The 23,977-nt window shown below is 40.0% G+C and overlaps 2 protein-coding genes across 8 annotated transcripts in view; one reads left to right on the top strand and one right to left on the bottom strand.

The window, feature by feature from the left end:
• The first annotated feature begins 3,278 nt into the window (after positions 1-3,278).
• On the top strand, positions 3,279-17,065 carry RNFT1 (ring finger protein, transmembrane 1). Its single transcript, XM_036340194.1, is given in 10 exon segments — positions 3,279-3,414; positions 5,345-5,376; positions 5,379-5,789; positions 5,995-6,071; positions 7,814-7,914; positions 9,989-10,142; positions 10,507-10,665; positions 12,486-12,551; positions 15,401-15,502; positions 16,170-17,065. Coding segments are annotated over 10 exon segments (1,242 nt in total). The 5' UTR covers positions 3,279-3,409; the 3' UTR covers positions 16,305-17,065.
• A 2,601-nt stretch (positions 17,066-19,666) lies between these two features.
• Positions 19,667-23,977, bottom strand: part of RPS6KB1 (ribosomal protein S6 kinase B1) — a 37,493-nt gene continuing 33,182 nt past the window's right edge. For 6 of the 7 annotated variants that reach the window (XM_036340174.1, XM_036340178.1, XM_036340180.1 and 3 more), the window contains one exon: positions 19,667-23,542. In XM_036340174.1, the coding sequence (XP_036196067.1) occupies positions 23,305-23,542 (238 nt within the window). In that variant the 3' untranslated portion in view covers positions 19,667-23,304. The remainder of the gene's footprint in view (positions 23,543-23,977) is intronic. The other variant, XM_036340175.1, reaches the window with a different exon arrangement.

Raw genomic sequence — 23,977 nt, 5'->3', positions numbered from 1 at the left:
ACTCCCCTGCCAGCCTGATCAATGCCTAACTGCTCCCCTACCAGCCTGATTGCCCCTAACTGCCCTCCCCTGTCGGCCTGGTCACCCCTAACTGTCCTCCCGTCAGCCTGGTCACCCCTAACTGCCCTCTCTTGCCAACATGGTCGCCCCTAACTGCCCTCTCCTGCCAGCCTGGTCACCCCCAACTGCCCTCCCCTGCAGGCCTGGTTGCCTCCAATTGCCCTCCCCTGCTGGCCTGGTTGCCCCTAACTGCCCTCCCCTGTTGGCCTGGTCACCCCTAATTTCCCTCCCCTACTGGCCTGGTCATCCCTAACTTCCCTCCCCTGCAGGCCTGGTCACCCCTAATTGCCCTCCCCTGTCGGCCTGGTCACCCCCAACTGCCCTTCCTTGCCAGCCTGATCACCCCTAACTGCCCTCCCTTGCCAGCCTGGTCACCCCTAGCTGCCCTCCCCTGCTGGCCATCTTGTGTCCACATGGGGGTGGCCATCTTGTGTGTTGGAGTGATGGTCAATTTGCCTATTACCCCTTTATTATATAGGCTACTATAACTAGAGGCCCTGTGCACGAAATTCGTGCACAGGTAGGATCCCTAGGCCTGGCCAGCGATCAGGGCCAATCAGGTTCCCTGCCTCCCCACCTCCTCCTTCCCTTGCCACCAAGGTGCTGCCACCACACAGTTTCCCCACCTCCCCGCCTGCCCGCCTACTTCCCTCACTCCCTCAGCACCCCACTGCCACCACTAGTCGCCTGCCATGTTTTGCACCACCCCCTGGTGGTCAGCACATGTCATAGAGAGCAACTGAACTCTGGTCTCCTGGTCGAACTCCCGAGGGGAGATGTAATATATATATATATTACTTGTTTGGAGATCTGTTTAACCACTATTTCACTATGGGATGGGGATTATGTCTTTCTAAATGTCTATCTCTCCAACATCTAGTACAATCCTTGACATTTAGTAAGTACTCAGTAAATGCTTTCAATTTAATCAATTAAAATATCCATTTCAAACATTTTAGATGCCAGTGGAAAGAAAATTTACCACTAAGTCTGTCACTGTCAAATCTTGTCATCAAGTCTTTTTTACTTCTTCAAATGTTACTTTCAGTCAAGTTATCTGAATGGAATGCAGTTCCAAGTGTACTAATGAACTTTCAATATGCACTAATACTAGAATACCTTCAATGTGTTATGAATATGTTCAAATGAGAATTTAAACATTACATTAAGGCGTATAAATGTACTAAATTTACAAATATAAAAAATATGCTAAAATCATCAATGTACTAAAACATACTGATGCCCTGTTGTGACTGTAGCTGGATTATGTGAGACTGAGTCTCTTTTTCCTAGTCCCTAAATTCTCACACATTTTAAAATTTAAAATAAAAATATCCTTGTAGTAGTTAACACGGTAGAATATATACAAATAAGTCTCCTTGAAAATTCACTACAGTCCAGAGCTTGGCCCTCGGCCTTTGCTATAGACCAAATGTTTGTAGACGTCCACACAATCAATATGTTGAAATCCTAACCCACAATGTGATGGTATTAGGGAGGCAGGGACAGGTGACTAGGTCATGAGGGCAGAGCCTCCACGAGTGAGATTTTATAAAAACAGTGTCTTTATAAAAATATTACACAGGGCTTTCACCATCCTTCCAGCATGTGTGAAGACAGAGCTAGAAGACCATGCTTGTCTGTGAACCAGGGAGCAGGTACTCACCAGACACCAGAGCTGCTGGCACCTTGATCTTGGACTTCCCAGGGTCCCAAACTGTCAGAAATAAATTTGTTCTTTATAAGCCATCCAGTCTCTAATATTGAAGCCCAAAAGGACTAAGGCTGCCTTACTGACCCCAAACCAAATTTGTTGGGAAGACAAACATGAATCAAGGCTTACATTCTTGGGAGACTTAGGAATAAATAAAAAAGCAAAAAAAAAAAAAAAAAAAAAAAAAAGCCAATATCTTCATCCACAGTGAGAAGCAGATCTAATACTGGTTGAGGGGGGAAATGTGCCTCTCTAACCAAGGGAAATGGTTTGGTAATAGAACTAACCTGATTCAAGTACAGCCTCAAAGTGAATCATTGAGGTTGAACAGTGGATGCAGTTTTACTCTGACTGACACAGGAGAAAATAAGGTGCAAACAATTTCATGGCTCAGGGGCCTCAAAAATCACACACCAGCAAACTAGCTCGGGCAAAATTGTTGTCAATGGCTTCAAATCGGGTAGTGACCAATAAGAAGACCAAGGATCACGATTTCCACTCGAGATTCAATTCATAGAGCGTGTATAGGAATGTAAACTTATCCTTTCCAGCGAGGAAACACTAAACCCCTTGCCCAAGTTAACTGAGTCCACATGGCATAGAGTATTTAATTTCAAGAGCTGTGGGAAGATTTTCAAGAGTTATTTACTTGGCGTGAATCTCTGTAACTTAAAGGTATAAAAAGTTGGGGGTTCAGGATGGAAAGGCTGTTGGTGGTTGTGGAGGGTGGGGGAATGCATGGCAGAGGATTATGATCCTTTAAAATATATTCTGGCCGGGGAACAAGAGGCAGGGTTTTTTGTTTCTTTTACTTACTTTTTTTCTGAATAACCTTTTTGTTTTAGAACAGACTTACGTTAACAGAATTATAGTGAAGATAGAACAGAGTTCCCTATACCCCGTACAAAGTTTCAAAATCTTTTCTTTCCACCCCCACCCCCACTCTCCCCCACTGCTCTCTGCTTCCGCCCCTCGGGTTGGGGCAGGGCCGGGCTCACACGGGGCAGCCTGGGGACTGCAACCCAAACCCAGCTCCGTGAGAACGCCCGCCGCCGCCCAGCACAACCGGGTCGGGAGCGAAGCCACCGAAACCCCCGCACGCGCTCGCTCCGCCCCGAGGAGCGCGGACTCCCCGCCGACGTGGCTCCTCCGGCTCCGGAGCGCGCGCTCGGCGGGGCCAGGGGGCGGTGCCCGGGGGGACGAGCCGGGCGAGGGCCTGGGACCGTCCCCGACTTCGCGCCCCTCCTCCGAGGGCAGGTTCTGGAAGCCAAAGCATTTTGAGTCTTAAAACGTCCAGCTCTCAGAGGCGCGTGGCGGGTCACACACCTGTATCACAGATGCACATACGTGAGGCCGAGAGTGTGCAACGCACACGGCTGGCGTCGTCCCAGGCGCAGCGCCCTCCCCACAGCCAGCGCCCCGCGGCCCCACGCCCCCCGCGCGCTGGTCGCGGCCCTGCCCCCGGCGCGGCGGGCGCGTGCGCGGGAGGACGTCCGGGGAGCGCGCGCGCCGCCGCCGCAGAGCAGGACGGAGCCGCGGGGAGTGGGGTTGGAAGGCGATGGCCCGGACTGCGTGCCGCGAGGCCACGGCTCCCGCTCTTCCTACCGCCGCCGCCGCCTCGGTCTGCTCGTCGTCATGAGGTCAGGCCTCGGGGAGCGGGCGGCGGCGCTGGGCGCTGGGGAGAGTAACTGAGACACTCGAAGCGCGAACGTGGGTGGAAGCTTGTCCTGGGGATTCCGGAAGAGTTGTTTGCGTTGACTTCCCTTCCTTTTTTTTCTTTCCTTCCCTTTCTTGCTCTCGCATCGAGGAAAGTGGGAGGGTTCTGCTTTTCTTTCTGGAAAAGGCACTAACGCTGTCGCGCCCAGGGTTGGTCTTCAGAGGGTGGAGGAAATAGCACGCGTGGCGTCGGAGCATCGGTGAAAGCTTTAGCGAAAGGAACTAAAAAGCCCAACCTCCGTACAGTAACTGAAAAAATGTCTGTATCTATTCGAACCTAAGGAAATAGAATGACCTGCCGGACCTGCTGCTTCCGACAGGGAGGGAGGCTGGGGCTCCACGCTGCCCGCCTCCGTGCTGCCCACGGGCACTTAGGGATCTTCTCCCGACGGCGTCCTCTTGCGTGAGCCGCCCCCTCCCCCATCACACACACACACACACACACACACACACACCCATCACACACAATCACACTCACACACACCCATCACACACACACACACACACACACACACACACTCTCACACACACCCATCACACACAATCACACTCACATACACCCATCACACACACATTACACTCACACACACACATCACACTCACACACACCCATCACACACACACACACTCTCACACACATCACACACACACCTATCACACACACATTACACTCACACACACACATCACACTCACACACATCACACACACCCATCACACACACATTACACTCACACACACACATCACACACACACCCATCACACTCACACACACCCATCACACACACATCACACTCACACATACCCATCACACTCACACCCATCACACACACATTACACTCACACACACACATCACACTCACACACATCACACACACACCTATCACACACACATTACACTCACACACACACATCACACTCACACCCATCACACACACATCACACTCACACACACATTACACTCACACACACACCCATCACACACACCACCCCACAGCCCGATTGTGGCATTTTTAATGGGCAGACTGTGTAACTATCCTTATTCAGACTAGAGTTGTCTAGAAATTACATGGCGACTTCCCACGTTTCCCTATTTTAAAGATGTTTGGTAATATTTGGGTATTTGTGGGAAGCTTTTTTATTAGCTTTGGCAAAGCTGTTTCAACATAAGACAAATTTATAGGTCACCCGAGTGAAATGTTTATTAGTTCTCCATGGTGTTTAACAAGGCATTAAGATTTAATTTTTTTCTCCCTAGCCTTTCCAAGCATTAGCAAACATGATTCTTATGAAATGTAGTGTCTACATTGGAGATGAAACTGCTCCAGGTGGGCAGAGTAAATGTACTGAAGTATTAAAATATGAATACTAGTGTTCACATTAGTCACATCTACTGGGCACCCATACTTTATTTTGTTGATTCTTATTAGAGAACTGGAGGCATCTGAAGCTCAACTTCTTTGGTAGCAGATGTCCCCTAAAAGGTATTCTGTGTAGAGCAGCAGAGCCTTGTTATTAACGGGGGAGTCTAGTAACAAGTAATAACCCAACCCGCGTGGCACAGTCGTTGAGCGTCAACCTATGAACTAGGAGGTCCAGGTTGGATTCCAGGTCAGGGCACATGCCTGTGTTGTGGTCTTGATCCCCAGCATGGGGGTGCAGGAGACAGCCTATCAATGATTCTCTCTCATTATTGTTTCTCCCTCTCCCTTCCTCTCTGAAATAAAATATATATATATATATGTATAATAAATTCAAAAACAAGTAATGGATACCTGAAAATAATTCATCTACTGTGATTATCAGCCTCTCCTTTAACTGTTCACTTAGAATATTTTCTGCTTTTTGATTTTTAGAAGACAGAGACCTGAAGCAAAGAAATCTGTATCACAAAAAAGTATTCAAGGGTCATGCAAGCCAACTGTAGCCAATTGCAAAGAGTTGCAGGCAGTGAGGCTGCCTCAGCCTCCCAAAGTGTCCACACAAGATTGACAGAAGGTTCTGGTCTTCATTCTGGAGATGTGCATATCCAGATTAACTCCACACCTAAAGAATGTGCTGAAAATCTAAGCTCCAGAAATATAAGGTCAGGTGTCCATAGCTGTACCCATGGATGTGTACAGAGTCACTCACGGAATCAGTCCCGTAACCAAGCAAGGCAGCCTGGTGATACTTCCATGGAGTCTGGAGATCATGGTAGTAGCTCCTACTCAGAATTCCGATATCTCTTCAAGTGGCTGCAAAAGAGTCTTCCATATATTTTGATTCTGGGTGTCAAACTTGTTATGCAGCATATAACAGGTAGGGTATAATAAAATATTGAGTTGTTTCATTGCTAAATTCAGTAAATTTGTTTCTTTATTGGTAATCTACTTTAACCTATGTATTTTTGTTACTGATTTTCTGCTAGCTTTTAAAATTGTAAATATTCCCTTTAAATTCATGTCATTGTGTTAGCTTTTTGATTTTTTTTTCTTGCAATTAACTGGAACTTATTATCTAACAGGAATTTCTCTTGGAATTGGACTGCTTACAACTTTTATGTATGCAGACAAAAGCATTGTAAATCAAGTTTTTCTAAGAGTAAGTATAACACAAAACTAAAAAAATTACTAAATGTTTCTCTTTAGATCATATACTCATTTTTGAAAGAAATAGGAATTAAGATAGTTTTTTGACAAATTTAAATAGATACATTATAACATCTATAATATATTAAGTTTTATTATCTAAACTAGAGGCTTAGTGCACAAATTTATGCACAGGTGGGGGGGGGGTCCCTCGGCCTGGCAGCAATTGGGGCCATCTCACCCAGTCCAGGGGGGAGGGGCCACTGGAGGTTGGTCGGCCACAGGAGGTTGGCTGTGGGAGCGCACTGATCACCAGGGGGCAGCTCCTGAGTTGAGTGTCTGCCCCCTGGTGGTCAGTGCACATCATAGCTACTGGTCTTAACAGTTGCTTAGGCTTTTATATACATAGATGATCTGGCATAAATGATCTGTCCTACAGCTGAATTGTTTCACCTTATTTCCTGTGTAAGTTGGGTTCCTGATAGAGAAAGAAAAACTAGATAGAACGGTTAAAAAGTTTAGAATGCACTATTTGATCTGATTTGTCAAGTGCCTTCATGTTTTATGAGTTAGTTTAACCACAGTACATCATATAATCATCATTAGAAACTAGCTGTCGCACTATCAGATTTAAAGTAAAGAAAATGTACATTGAATAAATGGAAATCGAACTATTTAGGTCTAATCTCTTATTTAAAGAAAATTAAACCCAAGTGGTTTTTCCATAACATCCTATATAATAAAAGCCTCTAATATGCTAAATGTCCCACTGTTCATTGGACTGTTCAACCAGTCACTATGATGTGCACTGACCACCAGGGGGCAGACACACTGACTGGTAGGCTGGCTTGCTGCTGAGGTCCAGTGGATCGGGACTGGACAAGAGGGGCCAGACACACCCTGGAGCCCTCCTGCAGTCCCTCCCCAGCCCCGATTGTGCACTGGTGGGGTCCCAGATTACAAGAGGGCGCAGGCCAGGCTGAGGGATCCCACCAGTGCACGTATCTGTGCACTGGGTCGGTTTCAGCCCTATCCCCTCAGGTCAGGCCAAGGGACCCCATTGGTGCACGAATCCATGCACTGGGCCTCTAGTAAATTATAAAAGAGTTCTATTCATATAAACTATTGGGAAAACTAGGATCAGTTTATAAAACCTCACCTTTAAGCAATTTTAAAGGGCAGTATCTTTGTAAGGATCATGCATTCTGACCTGGAAATTTGTAGTTAGAACCTATCAAACCATGAAAATTTAATGCATGATTTAAAACTAGTAAAACTTTTAATTAAATCAATAATTGATACTTAATTTTAAAAAATAAATTGCCTTATTAAATTCTTATTGAATGTCTGAGAATTTAAAAATTATACTTATAAACCCTGGTAACTTAAGTACACTTGTTAACATTTTGTTTTGTCTGGGAGGCAAAAGTAGGGAGCTGCAGAGGTAAAGTTTACATTTTGCTGGGTCCTTTATGTCGCTTGTAGAAGATTTGGCTTCTTTCAAACATAGGTAATGTTTTTATACAGTAAAGAAACTTGTTATTTTAAAAAGGTGTTTAAATGTGAGTTCTGTTTTGTTCACTAAAGATATAGAGTGTGATGATATACAATTTAACAGATGTTCTATATTTTTAATAAGTTTAATCTGTTTAAACATTCTAAGTTAATAAATTAGTCATTAAAATAAAAGTTTAATGATATTTAAATCTCTGGCATAATCCAAAGTAATAAATTCTAAAATTGTTTATTTTTCAGGAAAGGTGCTCAAAGATTCAGTGTGCTTGGTTACTGGTATTCTTAGCAGGATCTTCTGTTCTTTTATATTACACCTTTCATTCTCAGTCACTTTATCTCAGGTAATTAGAGATCCAAGTACACAATCATATTTTTATGTAACATATTCCTTAGCACTCTGCATGTATTTTACTTGCATATACTTATTGTTAGAGTTCAGTTTTTACCCTTCTCCTTCCAAGATTGAAAGCTTCAAGTGACTTTTTCAGATTTGTGTACCCAGTGTCTTGACTCCTAGCAGGCGCTTGATAAATATTTAATTTTTGATACTTAAATTTTTACTTATATCGTCAATAGTTATTAGTTCCATTTAGTCAATGTTGGTGGTGGTCTCTTTTTGTTTTTTTATATATTTCTTGCAAATAAAAATGTATACAGTTAAGTTTTACATGATGTTTTGATTTATGTGTACATTGTGTAATAAGAACATGATCTTTGCTTGTAGAAATAAAGACTTGCCAAAGGACAGTAGTTGTTAAGTTTCCATGTTAGATGGAAGTGTTCTGAATTTTTGGCTCTAATCAGATAATTAGAAGTCCTGGTTTTCAGTTGAGTTGGAGAGGTGTGGGCAATTTCAGATATAGTTTGTCAGTGGATCCAATATCACTGATTGGATTGGGTGGGTAGGTAGAGGGGGAAAATCAAGGATGACACCTAGGATTTTCATCTAAGCAACTGGCTGGATGATGGTACCATTTACTGGGCTTGGAAAGACTGGGAAAGTAACTGGTTTTGAGGGGAAAAATCAATCATTTGTTTTGAACATATTGATACGTCACATAAAATTGTTAAGTGATTTCAAATATATATGTCAGGAGCTCAGAGTAGAGGTTAGGACTATATATTTTGGTGTTATCAGCATGCGAGTGATACTTTAAAAAACAAAACCAACCAGGGAAAGTATAGTCAGAGAAGAGGGCCTAGGACTGGACATGCCCACAATTAGAGGAGCAGCAGCAAAAGAAACCAGGAAGGAACCATCAGTCACAAATGAGATCTAGGGAGTGTAGTGTTAGAAGTCTAGGAATAATAATTCAGGGAGGTAAAGGGAAAAAGGGACATGACCTTTGAATTTAGCAAGGTGGACGTAGTTGGTGATCTGTACAAAAGCAGTTCAGTGGAAAGGAGGGAATGGAATCCAGATTGGAGTTGGTTGAGAAAATGACAGATATTTAATATTAGTGAATTTTTTTTAGATTACAGGCTAGAAAAGTATCAACCATGACAAGTTAGGAAGACTGCTCTTTTATACTATAGAGCAGGGGTCCTCAAACTACGACCCACAGGCCACATGCAAATACAAATATTGCATTTGTTCCCGTTTTGTTTTTTCACTTCAAAATAAGATATGTGCAGTGTGCATAGGAATTTGTTCATAGTTTTTTTTTAAACTATAGTCCGGCCCTCCAACGGTCTGAGGGACAGTGAACTGGCCCCCTGTTTAAAAAGTCTGAGGACCCCTGCTATAGAGCAGTGGTTCTCAACCTTCCTAATTCCGCGACCCTTTAATACAGTTCCTCATGTTGTGGTGACCCCCAATTTCATTGTTACAAATTGAACATCATTAAAGCATAGTGATTAATCACAAAAACAATAGGTAATTATGTGTTTTCCGATGGTCTTAGGCGACCCCTCTGAAAGGGTCGTTCAACCCCCAAAGGGGTCGCGACCCACAGGTTGAGAACCACTGCTATAGAGGAAAGATGCAAAATTAATACATTTTAAGAGTCTCTTTAAAATAAGCAAAATGTTCTTCTGTTTATGTGAACTCTAACACTTGCCAATTTTATATTTTTTACACATCAAAATAAATATTCAGTAGCAAATTAAAAACCCCCATGAAGCCGAAACCGGTTTGGCTCAGTGGATAGAGCGTCGGCCTGCGGACTGAGGGGTCCCGGGTTCGATTCCGGTCAGGGGCATGTTCCTGGGTTGCGGGCATGTCCCCAGTGGGGGATGTGCAGGAGGCGGCTGATCGATGTTTCTCTCTCATCGATGTTTCTAGCTCTCTGTCTCTCTCCCTTCCTCTCTGTTGAAAATCAATAGAATATATATTTAAAAAAAAAAAAAAAAAACCCGTGAATACTTTACCTTTGTATGTTGCTCTGATAAATTTTGATGTTTTTCTCTTGGTAGCTTAATTTTTTTAAATCCTACTTTGGACTATTCGAGCTTCTGGGAAGTACTTTGGGTTGTTGGAATTACAGATTTCATCTTGAAATTCCTCTGCATGGGCTTAAAATGCCTTATTTTATTGGTGCCTTCTTTCATCATACCTTTTAAATCCAAGGTAAGCAACTAAAATGTTTTGTTGGTACAATGTTAACAAACCACACTAATGCTATTTAGTCTCAACCTAATTTTAATTATCTCAGACTGGCCACCATTTGCTCAAAGACTTAAGCCAAAATATTGATCTAGAAAAATAATCAGAATTATATTTGCTTCAGCATCATCTAAAAATTAATTCCCATATCATATAGGGGAAAATATTAGATTTGTACTTTAGTTCTCCTCCAGGACATTATCAATTGGTAATTGATAACTAACTATATGCTATTATTCAGTTTTTCCCATATTCAATAAAAACTTTAATAAAGTATTTGTGCAATGTATATAAGGAGCAAAGATAACTATTTGTTCTTCCTTTTTAGGGTTACTGGTACATGCTTTTAGAAGAATTATGTCAGTATTACCGAACTTTTGTTCCCGTACCAGTTTGGTTTCGTTACCTTATAAGCTATGGGGAGTTTGGTAATATAACAAGGAGGAGTCTTGGAATATTGCTGGCTTTACTCTACCTCATACTAAAAGTAGGTAACATTCTTAATCTTGTCTTATGATTCATACAATGATTACTGATTTACTTAACATTGCTTTTCTTATTAACTATTTTACTAGTTTATTTGATCTTTATTTTAGATTGACATAATAGATTCTGTATCTAGTTAGAAATGGAGTAATGGAAATACAGTCTTTATCTTAATCCAGTGGTTCAGATTTTATTGGGGGAGTGGACTTCCACATAGCATGGATTATAGACGGGGAAGAAGAGAGAGTAAGTAGAATAGAACATACCCATCTCCAACAGCAGCATCTGTCCTACACATAATTCTGAAACTAGAGAATCTTACCCTGTTTCTTCTGTCTTTTCCCCTCAGCTTAAATCACTTTATGAAACTTTAAAATCTAAATGTTAAAAACATGTGAACCATGTAAAATTGCCTTGTCTTTGACATAGTTAACTTTATCTATATATAAAAGCCTAAGCGACCTTTATGACTGAATGACCGGAACGACCGGTCGACCAGTCACTATGACGCACACTGACCACCAGAGGCAGATGCTCAGTGCAGGAGCTGCCCCCTGGTGGTCAGTGTGCTCCCATAGTGGGAGCGCCGCTCAGCCAGAAGCCGGACTCATGGAGCCTCTCCTGCCTGCACAGCAGTGCTACTGAGTGGCTGCGGCAGCAGCAGCAGGCACAGCGGGGCTGGGGGAGTGGGAGCTGCATGGCACCGGCTCAGGCTCCTACCCAGCTGCCTGCCACTTAGCGCACTGCTGCATCCCTGGTACACCATAAGCCTGCAGTTACAATCTCCGGAGAACAGTTGAAGCATTGAAGTATGGGCATGGCACTCAGAGTAAACAGGAGGAGCCTGATATGGCCACCTGGCTCCTGGAACTCTGCCTCGGGCATTGAGATCAAATCTCATCCCTTACCGATTGCCCTGGAGCTACAGAGGAAGGCAGCAATATAACAGTGGCCACAAGCGGCAACTGACAATCGGGGTAAAACTCAAAGAGAGATGGATCTGAAGGGTGGGGGGGTGGGCAACAGAGCACCCCCACCCTCCAGGACCTCCAACTTTGTATTGTTCACCTCGGAGTGTCTCTTATCTTGCTCTGAGCAATGGAAAGCATCCAGCACGGCCCAAGGTGTCTACCAGGGACTTCCAGGCAGGCAAGGCGCAACCCTGGCCGCAGAAGGGTCAGGGTTGCGCAAATATTTTTTCAGGAAACGGGGTGGGGGGGGGGTGGGGGGTGAGAACAGACTTCTCGGCGGCTCAAGGGGATGTGGAAACTCCCCGGGCACTTGGGTGTGAGCTTCAGATTGCCTCTCAATGTGCATGAATCCGTGCACTGGGCCACTGGTGTATATATATATATGTTTTTAAAATATATTTTTTAATTGATTTTAGAGAGGAAGAGAGAGAAACATCAATGATGAGAGAGAATCATTGATTGACTGCCTCCTGCAAGCACCCAACTGGGGATCGAGCCCACTACCTGGGCATGTGCCCTTGACCGCAATCAAACCTGGGACCCTTCAGTCCACAGGCCAACAATCTATCCACTGAGTAAAACCAGCTAGGGCTAACTTTATATTTGTCTTGACCAAATTGTACCTCTAGGTATTCAGATTTTTTTTTGGTTAAGAGTTGATTGAAATCTATAAATTGAGTAAAATATTTTATACGTGGACTTTAAATATATTTAGATTGAAATGATTACTCATGATATTCAATGAACATTATGCTATTATCAGTATTTGATATCGTGGCATTTTAGCTTTGTTCCCTGGGTTTAGCAGATAGGGCTCTTGGAATTAATAATCTCTTATTGCCTTTTTCAGCTTTTGGACTTTTATGAACATCTAAGAAATTTCAGACAGGTTTTGAGAAAATTTTTTACACGACCAGTAAGTACATTTTAATTGTTTAAGAAAAAACACTTTTAACCTTTTTTTCATTACTACAAAAAAAAAAAGTTAATTCAGCTATTTTAAAAATATAGATTTCATTACAGTTTTAAAACTTTTTTAGTACTTTGGCACTTAGGGTTATGAGAATGATTTAGGAGTTTTATCTATGATCAATTTCTTAACTTGCATATTAACTTTACCAAGTGCTTATATATTTGAATGTCCTTGCCCCTTCTAATCATTTGACTTTCCCCATCAATACTCAACTCTGTATGCACAAACTAGAGGCCCAATGCACAACATTTGTGCACTTGGGGGGGGGGGTGGATCCCTCAGCCCGGCCTGCACCCTCTCCCAGTCCAGGAGCCCTTGGGGGATGTCCACATCCCTCTCGTAGTCCAGGACCCCTCGCTCCTTACCGCCCGCCTGCTGGCTGCTCCTTACTGCTCCGTTCACTGCTCCTTAGCGCTGCTGGGGAAGCAGGAGAGGCTCCTGCCACCGCCACTGCACTCTCAGCCATGAGCCTGGCTTCTGGAGGAGCAGCGCTTCCCCTGTGGGAGAGGACACCACGCATCATAGCAACCAGTCATCCCCCCCCCCCCCCCCGTTCAGTCAATTTGCACATTAGGCTTTTATTATATAGGATAAGTTCAAGGCATGGAATTTAACAATAAGTTGACACTCCAGCCTGACCAGTGAGGCTCAGTGGTTGAGCATCAACATATGAACCAGGAGGTCATGGTTCCATTCTCAGCAGTGCACATACCTGGGTTGCAGGGGTGTGCAGGAGGCAGCCAGTCAGTGATTTTTCTCTCATTGATGCCTCTCTCTCTCTTTCCCCCTTCCTCTCTGAAATCAATAAAAAAAATTTAAAGTGACACTCCAGTGTCAATTATAAACTTGATTTATTATGTGATTCTACTGAGATTACAAATTTCAGACAAAGGTTGTCAGAGGCTCATTTGCTACATAGTAGCCTTTATGGTCAACAGGCTTCAGAGTTTGATCCTCAGTTTTGCAGTGCATTAAGTACTTACTTTGTCAGGACTCAGGGGACCTTACTAAAAGAATGCCAACATAATGATGAATGCTGAAAAACAAAAAAGAGGACTGTATCTCCAAAGTGGACCATACTAACTGGTCCACTAAGATATATTCTCTCTAATATATAGTAAATATAGTAATAAGTTTTGCTGCATACTATTCAAACTTCATTCTTTAGACAAGATATAATATAATGGAGAGTTCAGCTTTGGTCAGATTTATTCAATTCATTATGTGAGTGTCAGCTATTGTACTCTAATCTAGTAAGGCTTATACTGAAATAGTTTGATATTCTCTGTGAAGCAGAAAGAATATCACAGTCATCCATATGCTTTGATTTATTCTTGAGATTCTTAGGGGTTCCTTAACTTTGCCATCACCATCAAGATAAACTTTCACTTAAAAGGAGTCCGCAATATGCCAGACAAAAATGCTAATTTAAAAGCTTGTCAGCCTGTTATCTGTAGTGTACTCTGCTAAATGTCACTGAAAGGATTGGCACCAAGGTCATCTATCAGTAACCTGAAAAATCATAATTTTTAATATTTTATTTTTTGTCTTAAATTGACTTTGTTAACCTTCAATGTTCAGTACAAGTTTAGATCATAACTTCAGACCATGCTTTGCTCTCATTACCGTGATTGACTGAACTTGGGTGTTCTTACTTCCCGTTAGCCACCTTTTTCCCATCATTTCTACAGAAAGCTGATCTTATTTGTAACATTTTGTCACATCTAGTTAATAACTAAATTCTCTCCTGAATTTGGTGAGGTGTTATTAAGAACTTAGATCAGAAACTTTTTTAGTACATCAGAGGAAAAGGAAATTCAAAGAATGGCATTTTGATGCTGGCAGTTAATTTTGAACATACAACTCTATCCAAGTGATATTTTGCAGTTACAGTTCTTTTATAAAACATTAATCATTTTTTTCCTAGTACTAAATGCTCTGACTTATGTGATAATTAAGGATAATAATTAAAATTATTTTTAGATTTAGTGGCAAGACACTGTTCAGTCGTCCCCAAACCTTCTTCAGAATGAACTCACCTGGAGAGCTTACAAAAACTTCAGAGTCCTGTTGTCACATCCCAGTACGTCTGGACCTGAGTCAGTCTCCAATATGGAGCACAGAAATCTGTTTTTTAAAGGAGTCTTTCCAAATGAGTTGCATTCAGTCAGCCACGCTCTGGACTGACTTTTTAGAACCACTGCCATAGATAATAAATGGGCCCAATTTGGCAATATGAGGTCACCTAGTACATTAATATATAGGTTTTATAATAGCTCTATTTCAGATTGCTTAGTTTCTTATGCCAGTTGAATTGTGTTGAATTTGAAGCCTGGATTTTAGAATCCAGTTATTCTAAAAATCTTTCAAGATCCTATTATGGCCCTAACCGGTTTGGCTCAGTGGATAGAGCATCAGCCTGCGGACTGAAGGGTCCCAGGTTCGATTCCAGTTAAGGGCATGTACCTTGGTTGCGGGCACATCTCCAGTAGGGGGTGTGCAGGAGGCAGCTGATCGATGTTTCTAACTCTATCCCTCTCCCTTCCTCTCTGTAAAAAATCAATAAAATATGTATTTTTAAAAAAAGATCCTATTATGTTTTTAATGAGTTAACCTTGATGCAGTTCATCAAGATGTGGTTCTGCATATGTAGTTCAGCTTTGAAAGTTTGTATCCTGTGGGAGAGTTTTCAAGTGCCTAGTTCCAGAAATACTTGAAAAATATAGCACCACCTGCATGTTGGAAGTGCAGGAAAGAAACTGGTAAATGAAAATAACTTCTTATCTTTATAGAGTTATGGAGTGGCTGCCAGCAAGAGACAGTGTTCAGATGTGGATGATATTTGTTCAATATGTCAAGCTGAATTTCAAAAGCCAATTCTTCTCATCTGTCAGGTAATTATATTTTTAAGCAACCTAAATACAACACTTCACTGTGATTTGCAAGGCACATTTATGTTAGTTATAAGGAAAAAGGCAAACTACATGCTTAGCAGAAAGTAGCATTCAGGGCACATATTGGTAATTTCTTATTTGTGATTACAGATTTGGTAGGTTAGCTAAATCTTGTCTCTATATGTTCTAATGATTTTTATGCAGAGGAGTGTATGAAGGGGAAAAATAATTCAAATGGCAAATTGTCTACCAATGTGATTTAAAAAACAGGCTATTTGTAATAATGGATATTAGTCTTTTAGAATAATACCAGCATTTGTTATTGGATTGTGGAATGCCCTTTCCTATACTTTATGGCAGTTACTCTCAAAGACTTATTAAGCCCTTAAGTCATTATACTTGATTTTAAAGTTATCACCTAGAGATAGCTTGTATTTGATTAAAAATGATAAAAGGATAGTATAGTCAAAAGAAAAGAACACTAGTAGCTCTTACCAGTAACACCATTCTTTTATTCTGGAATGTCATACTTTCTCATTTGCAAAATGAAGGGATTAGTGCTCTCCAAAATCCCTTTCAGCTCTAAAGAGTATGATTGTCTATAATGAGATGAATTTAAAATAAAAATGTTATCAAGTTTAAAATGTAGTTCTTAATTTCCTTACAGCATATATTTTGTGAAGAGTGCATTACCTTATGGTTTGACAGAGAGAAAACATGTCCGCTGTGCAGAACTGTGATTTTAGACCATGTAAACAAATGGAAAGATGGAGCTACTTCATCAGACTTCCAGATATATTAAGTTGTATAAACTGTTAAAGCCACAAAACACTTGTGTTGTAGTCCAGTTTATCACGATTGTTTAACCTAATGCATATGCGACATTTATTCTATCCTAATCATTTGACAGATGATTGCAGTGTTAAATTATGTTTTCTTGTTAATTTTACCAAAAAAGCAATTGGATAACTAGAACCAGTTCTTAGAGGAACTCAGGTATTCTTTCCTGACATTGTTTTCAGAATAAAGAATATTTTTAATATTTTAAGATACACATTATCTGAAAGTCAAATTTTCTTTTGCATTGACTTTTATATTTCCAATTCTAAAAATTCTTAAAATTTTCATAAAAGTTGTATTTTTAAATGAACATTCTAAATGCTATATTTTACTTGTAACAGATTTTCTAAGTGAAGATTTACTGAGGGTGATGTATTTTAATATTGTGTTATTCTCTACAGTATGATTAGCAGTCAATGAGAATACATGATTTAAATGTATTGTTTGTTGACCTCATACATACAATCCTGCCATTGGTTTTAATGTTTGTGATCTTGCTTTTTGTATAGTGCCATGGAATATCTTGAAGTACCTATTAAAATAATTCACATGGATTACAAATAGCTGGCTTCACTGATGATTTGAATAGTGTGCCAGACAAGATCAACTCAAATCTTAGAAAACAATTCCCCTTATGACTAAGTAGTTTTCTCTAGAAGTGTTTTGGAATATAATGCTTGAATCACCATTACTTAGGAGATTAAAGCCTGCACTCAGAGGCAACCAGATGCTTTGGATTGTGTAGTTTGTTTGCCTCTTAAATGTTTGTGTAATATGGTGGAAAAGGAATGGGGCACTATCTCCCTTTAAAACCTCTAAGGGGAAACCAAGATCTACTACCAGAAGTTTGAAGTGGTAGTTATATCTAAATTTAAGAGTACAAGGCCTCTGCCCATTTTCTCTATTACCATCTATCAGTTTGAACACAAGGAAGAGATAGAAGAAGTTAGGAGGTAGAAGAAGAAAAGAAATGTGCAGTGTTACTAAGACAAAGGCTAAAAAAAAAAAAAAAGACAAAGGCTAAACCAATGTATAGATTAACAAGGATAGTGACCAACCAGGTACAGGTTAAGTCACTTTTATGCCTGTATGGCTACCCTAATTTGCAAAAGAACTTCAGAAGGCCTGTAACTTTTTTCCTCAGGTAAATATTGCTATAAGTACACCTATTTCTATTTATTCACTGATTATATATTTAACTATTATCTCCTTTGAGAACACTGCAAATATTGAAACAAGCTTACTGACTTTGTGGCGAAGCTAATAGTTATTTAGGTATACAGCAAGGGATGTGTGAAAAAGGCAATTTGGAATTAGAATTTGAGTGTGAAGAGAGAAAAGCTGACTTCTTGTTAAAACACAAGAATAGTATATCTTACTACATGGGTTACTTCAACCCTATTACGTTACCTATTTACCCTATGGCTATACTAGAGGCCCAGTGTACGGATTCATTCACTGGTGGGGTCCCTCGGCATGGCCTGTGCCCTCTCGCAATCCAGGACCCCTCGGGGGATGTCCAACATCCCCTAAGGGATGTCATGGTGTGTGAAGCAGCAGGCGGCCGGGGAGGAGCCCAGGCACAGCTCCCACTCATCCCTGCCCTGCTGTGCCTGCTGCCGCTGCCTCTCAGTAGCGCGCCTCCACAGCAGTGCTCGCCAGCAGTGAGCCCAGCTTCTAGCGCCCATCAGTCAGCTGTCAGTCAGCTGAGCGGAGCTCCCACTGTGGGAGCGCACTGACCACCAGGGGGGCAGCTCCTGCGTTGAATATCTGCCCCCTTGTGATTAGTGCACATCACAGGAATGATGGTCAACCAGTAGCTTAGGATTTTATATATATAGATGGATAACTTTGTTTTTTAATATTATTTAATAACAAAGGAGGTCCCCGGTGGATAGTGGGGTTTTTGTTTCTGTTTTTTTAACAACAGAGCATTTCACATCTGAATTTAAAAGGGGGGAAATGTCATAGGAGACCTATCCCATTCACTAACAATACTGATGAACTGGAAACATTTCTCTACTTCTATTCCTTCACCTCAAAAACTGGGGAATAGATTAAAAAACCCATGCATTTTGTGAATTCAGATCGCCTCTTCTGAAAAATTGTTTCATTAGCATTAAGAGTCACTAGAGTGTGGCTTAGTGGTTGAGTATCAACCTGTAAACCAGGAGGTCACTGTTTGATTCCCAGTCAGGTTTCAGTCTCGATCCCCAATAGGGGATGTGAAGGAGGCAGCCAATCAATGATTCTCTCCCACTGATCTTTCTTTCTCTCTCCCTCTTCCTCTCTGAAATCAGTAAAAACATTTTAAAAAGAGTCACTACTATGTTTTATTAAAAAGTCACATCAGTTTGAGAACTTCTATAGAGAAATCATCTTGGCAAGTGTGATAGAACTGCCACATAAATAAAAAGTGATTTAGCTCTCACTGCTTTGCTCAGTGAATGGTGCGTCAGCCTGCACTCCTAAAAGGTCCTGGGTTCAATTCCAGTCAAGGGCACATGCCCGGGTTGGGGCTTGATACCCTGTGTGGGGAGTGCAGGAAGCAGCCGATGAATGATTCTCTCTCATCACTGATGTTTCTCTCTCTCTCTCTCTCTCTCTCTCTCTCTCTCTCTCCCCCTTCCTCTCTGAAATAAAAAATTATATTTTTTAAAAAGTGACATACAAAACTATCATTGTATACTAATTACGGCAGTTAAAAACAGATTTGTGCACATTATTTTGTGTAGATGCATCAAATAATCAAATGTAGTTGACAAGTGTAGCTGAACAAACTGTTGACTGTTAGCATAAAGTCTTCCTAGTGTTTTTATGTAAAAGTAGCTTTTACATAACTTTTCACATCAACTTTTTAAAAAGTAAGCAACCAATTCAACTTGGACAATCATAGACGTGTAACATCTAATATATAACACTAGTACTAAAATTTGTTATGTAAGTAGCTTCAATTTCTCAGCAGAAACAGTTTTATAACTCATTCTTCACATATATAATAAAGTTAATCCTTGAACAATGTGAGGATTGGGGGCACCAACAATCCTCCCAGTCAAAATCCACATACAACTTTTGACTCCACAGCTGGTCCTTCGCATCATGGATACAGAGGGCCAAATGTATTTACTGAAAAAAATTCTGCATGTAAGTGGACATGTGCAGTTCAAACCCATTGTTGTTCAAGGGTCAACTGTAATTTATTAAATATGAGAACCTGAACATATCTGGCATGTTAATGAAAAAACTTATTGAAACCATTTGTGCACCTGATAGTTATTTCTTCCTATCTTAGGATAATAAAAAAAAAATCACTTCTATATTCTGTTCATTCAAATTTGCATTTAATTTCTATTTACATTCATTCATTCTGAAATCAAATACTTAATACAGTAAACTAAATACAAGATGAAAAGCAGAAAAGGTGTTACCCTCATAGCACTCCTAATAAGGCAGCTGAAGATTTATTTACTCTGATAGATGCAAAGCCAACTTGGGATAGGAAAAAAAAATAAATTTAAAGAGCAAACACAGATGAACCCATCTTTCAGGTATTACTTCAGATAATCCACTGAGATAATACTTGTGCTGTAGTGGTAAATTAAGAATCACACAATAAACGTTTTATATTAACCAGCAAGAGACTACAGGACATGGTGTGACAAATACTTTTATGATTGTTGTCCAGCTTGCCTAGAGTCTATGCCCATGAAAAAAGGAAAATGTTTGGACATTGATGTTATTTATTTGAGAAATGAACCATTTTCAAAGCCTCAAAATCCATTTTTCATAAATTCAACATTTCTCATGGGAATAATCTTAGATCTAGCCCTTGTAAGCTAGGAACCATATGACTCAGTTACCAAAATAGTTAGGTCCTATATTAAATATAAAAATCCAAGGCTCAGTATATTAACACTATTGAAGATGTATCTTCTTTATAATCATATATTACTTAAAGAATGTTGAATTTATGGAGCATCATACATGCATTCTTCCCCCACCCTACCCTCATTATCTTCTATCTCAAAAAAACAACAGCATGGAAAAATCCTTCTTGACGGATTCAAAGTAGTTAAGACCATAAAGGGGGAAAGAATGTAATTTTCTAAAAAATCTGGTTCAAGTTCAATAATTAATACTTTACATTGTTAATCACAGCTGGTTTATAAATCCCAGTTTATTCTGTAATGCTACAAACCTTATAAAATCAGAATTAGTAAACTTCGTTCTCAGTGACTATATTTGAATTAAAAAACAGCATGTATATAAAATTAAAAAATATCCTGTAATAGCTGACTTTAAAGAAAATAATCAGATGATGAAACAAAAAAAGCACTTAATCTCTTTTATACACTTACCTGGAAGAATCATAAAGAACCCTCTTAGAAACTCAAGACTAGTAATATTGACATAATATATTTTAAACTATGCTTGGATTTTTACAAATAAATATAGGGTAAGCCATATTGCATAGGTGTGTGCTTTCTGTCTGTGACACTTATGTGGCACGTGACATGTTTTCACAGTCTTAGCAGGGATATCCTTTTAATGAAACAATTTCTCAATAAACCTGCCACAGCATAGGAAATTAATTTCCCTTAATGTTAACTTGGAAAATTGTATTTGTATAGATGGCAGATGTGCAATTAATGCTTTTTATGCAGAAAAGTTGCAGTTTGCCACTATTGCTGGCAGTACTAATTATGAAAATGGTTTAACTATGGGGTGTTTATAGCCAGCCTATCACAGTGCATATGTTAGTAGCAAGTAGGACTGATGAGGAATATTTTGGTGTAAAAGTTTTGCTGGAATTTGGTCAGGCAGTCAACACTACAATTAGTAAATATATCTGGGGAAAAAAATCAAAGTATCACAAGCCATATGCTGTCTGAAATAGAGTCTATACATATCACCATAGCTTTTTGGGGTTTGTTTTTCCAGACATCATAAACTGTCAGAGAACAAATATCTGCACTTTAAGCACAATTTCTGCCTTATCATTATTTGTATCTTCTAATTTATTAGCTACAGTTATAAAGTACTCAGTAGGCTACTGCAATAATGGGAAAGGGGGGATTACAGGGAGTGATTTAAAAAACAAAAACAAAACAGCTTTCTGTTCAAAGATGAACTATTATCAATTCTTTCATTTATTGCCACAATTGAAAAAGTATATTTCCAATAATTTTTCATGGATCTGTTTTTGCTTAATGCCATTAAGCAAAATCATCTCATCTCACTTGAATTGCCATTTAAATAAGCAAAGCTTTGCTCTTTTCTAACTGGATTCAACATGCATAAAGAATTTTATGGCTTGGATCCTATGGCTCAAAAAGGTTTGGAGAACATAGCAAGCAGCATCTATTCAAAAAGAATTGTAGGATTGCAAAATATTACAAATTGACTTTGCACACTCAGACTAGGACATTATAAAAGACAAAAAAAGGTTAGTAAGACTCAACTGCAACTGCATGATCATCTATAATACCAGTATGCACTGAAATATATTTTCATAAAGCTCTGCAGATATTAAACCCTTTCACCAGCTAAAGTCATGGAAATGCTCTCTTTAAGGCAGGAAGTATTTAAGAAAGGTAAAGTTACCTTTATTTTTATTCTTTGTACCAGTAAATCACTTATGTAGATTTTGTTACAATTTCAAAAACATAGTGTCTTGGTAGCATATTTCCTAAATTAAGCCACTAAGTTTTCTTATTCACCGTGGAAGACATTCATCAAAAGGCCATCAAATATTTTTACAATAAAAAAATGTAGCCCCAGTACAGGAGAAAAGAACCTTTTTTCCTTTGAAAACTGTTGAGGGTAAAAATGTAAGGAAGGTAGACAGCAAAAACAGTAAAAAGTAAAACTTAAAACCTTACCAATTTGCTGTGAAGAGATTAGACATAGAGAGTGGACTATGGCAACACCCTCTTCCCTGAATCTCCCTCACTTTGCCGCCCTCTATATGCATTTTATCCTGACTCTCTTCTGTCCTCCTTCAGCCACAGGCTGAAAACATTTGGTGTCTTGAACCAAATACTGGTATAAGAACAGGTGGCGCGATGTTTCCAAGTGCAATGCAGGCCCAGGACAAGGATGAAATGTAGGACATACTACATATGCCCATTCCAAGGCTTCCAGTTAAGCTTAGCACGTAACAGTACTGCAAATAGAAATGATTAAATATATATTTTTTCTAGTATTACAGATAGGTGTTGCAGCTGGGTTACTGAAAATAAACCTCAGGTCCACCCCAATCCCTCAAACAAGCCACAGCTGTGGTTAACAATGATTCATTTACATTTTTATTATTTCACCAAGAGAAGAAACAGAACTTGTCTAGCTTTCTTCACACCAACCAAAAATTTCGGATTTGAAGTTTGGGATGTTTTCCATGATGAGCTGAATCAAAAGTCTATTTGAAAAATATATATTTATATAAAAAAAAGATTCGGGTTGTTTGCACGTAAAACATCAATTGATAAGTTTGTCTTTGATTCCATGTTGCTGGAAAAGTTTGACCAAGCTTGCATGCTAATTTGTCCTTGGTTGCAAGTATGACAGGCAATTTCATACTTTGCCTAGTGAAAGGATAACCCTTCCTTGACACAAATCAGAACTCAACAGTGATTCAAAAGCAACATCCTATCCTTAATACTGTCAGTTTTGAGCCATCAACATGAAAATCCTTGATAATGTTGAGAAGATGTTGCTAGGAATCAATTAACTGATGTGCCTCGGAGTTCTGCAATACTATTTTGCTTAAGTTATTTTTTTTTTTGCACCATTGATTGATTTTTAAAAATCCAGGTTTATTTTTCCTCTGTCCAAAGTGTTCTATGTAACGACACTGACTCTTCGAGACTGTCATTTTCAGTCTTCTTGTTTCACCCTGAAGGATAATCATAAATCCTCTCCCCACCTTTTTTTGCCTTAAATTCATTAAAAGCATTGCTCTGTCATAGATTCATACGCAGGTGCTCTGGTCGTTTGGAGATCATGGGAAAAGCTTGTTTTTTGTATGGCCCGGAGTTCGGCTGTCGTATTGGAAGTGGGGCTGAAGCTTCCCCACTCATCGTCACATCCATCTGCTCTATTCCACTTGTTTCCATTGGGTATTCCACCGGCGTCTGAGGATTTGCTGTGCTGGCTGAAGCACCTCTTCCCCAGAAATCCCCAGGAGAAAATTTGACTGGGCTTTAAGACAAGGAAGAGCCATCATTCATTTGTCTTACAGATTATCTCAACAACAAAAAAAACTTTCCTTTGCATTTAAAGGGAGGGGGGTAATAAGACATTTATTTTCATTTAATTTTATTTTTGTGTGGATCAGCACAAAAGCAAAAGTTGAATTATCTCCCCTAGACTAACGGCCAGTTTCCCAACTAGTCTCTTTATCTTTACAATTGCCCCAGTAAAACACTCAATGATACTTAGTAGTAGTTGTTTTTTTTTCCAAAACAACACATATTACTTCCCCACTTAAAACAGCTTCCCATTGCATTTAAAATAAAATACTTCTCTAAAACTTTGCCATTCTATTCCTCACTCACCACACTTCAGGAACACTGACCTCCCTTTCATTTCCCAAAAAAGGTCATGTTTTTTCCTCCCTTAACGCTTTTGCACAAG

The sequence above is a fragment of the Myotis myotis genome, unplaced genomic scaffold, assembly GCF_014108235.1.
Source record: "Myotis myotis isolate mMyoMyo1 unplaced genomic scaffold, mMyoMyo1.p scaffold_m19_p_17, whole genome shotgun sequence".
Taxonomy (NCBI): Eukaryota; Metazoa; Chordata; class Mammalia; order Chiroptera; family Vespertilionidae; genus Myotis; species Myotis myotis.
Note: the sequence above shows the minus strand (reverse complement) of the source record. Positions and strands in the feature narration are given on the sequence as shown.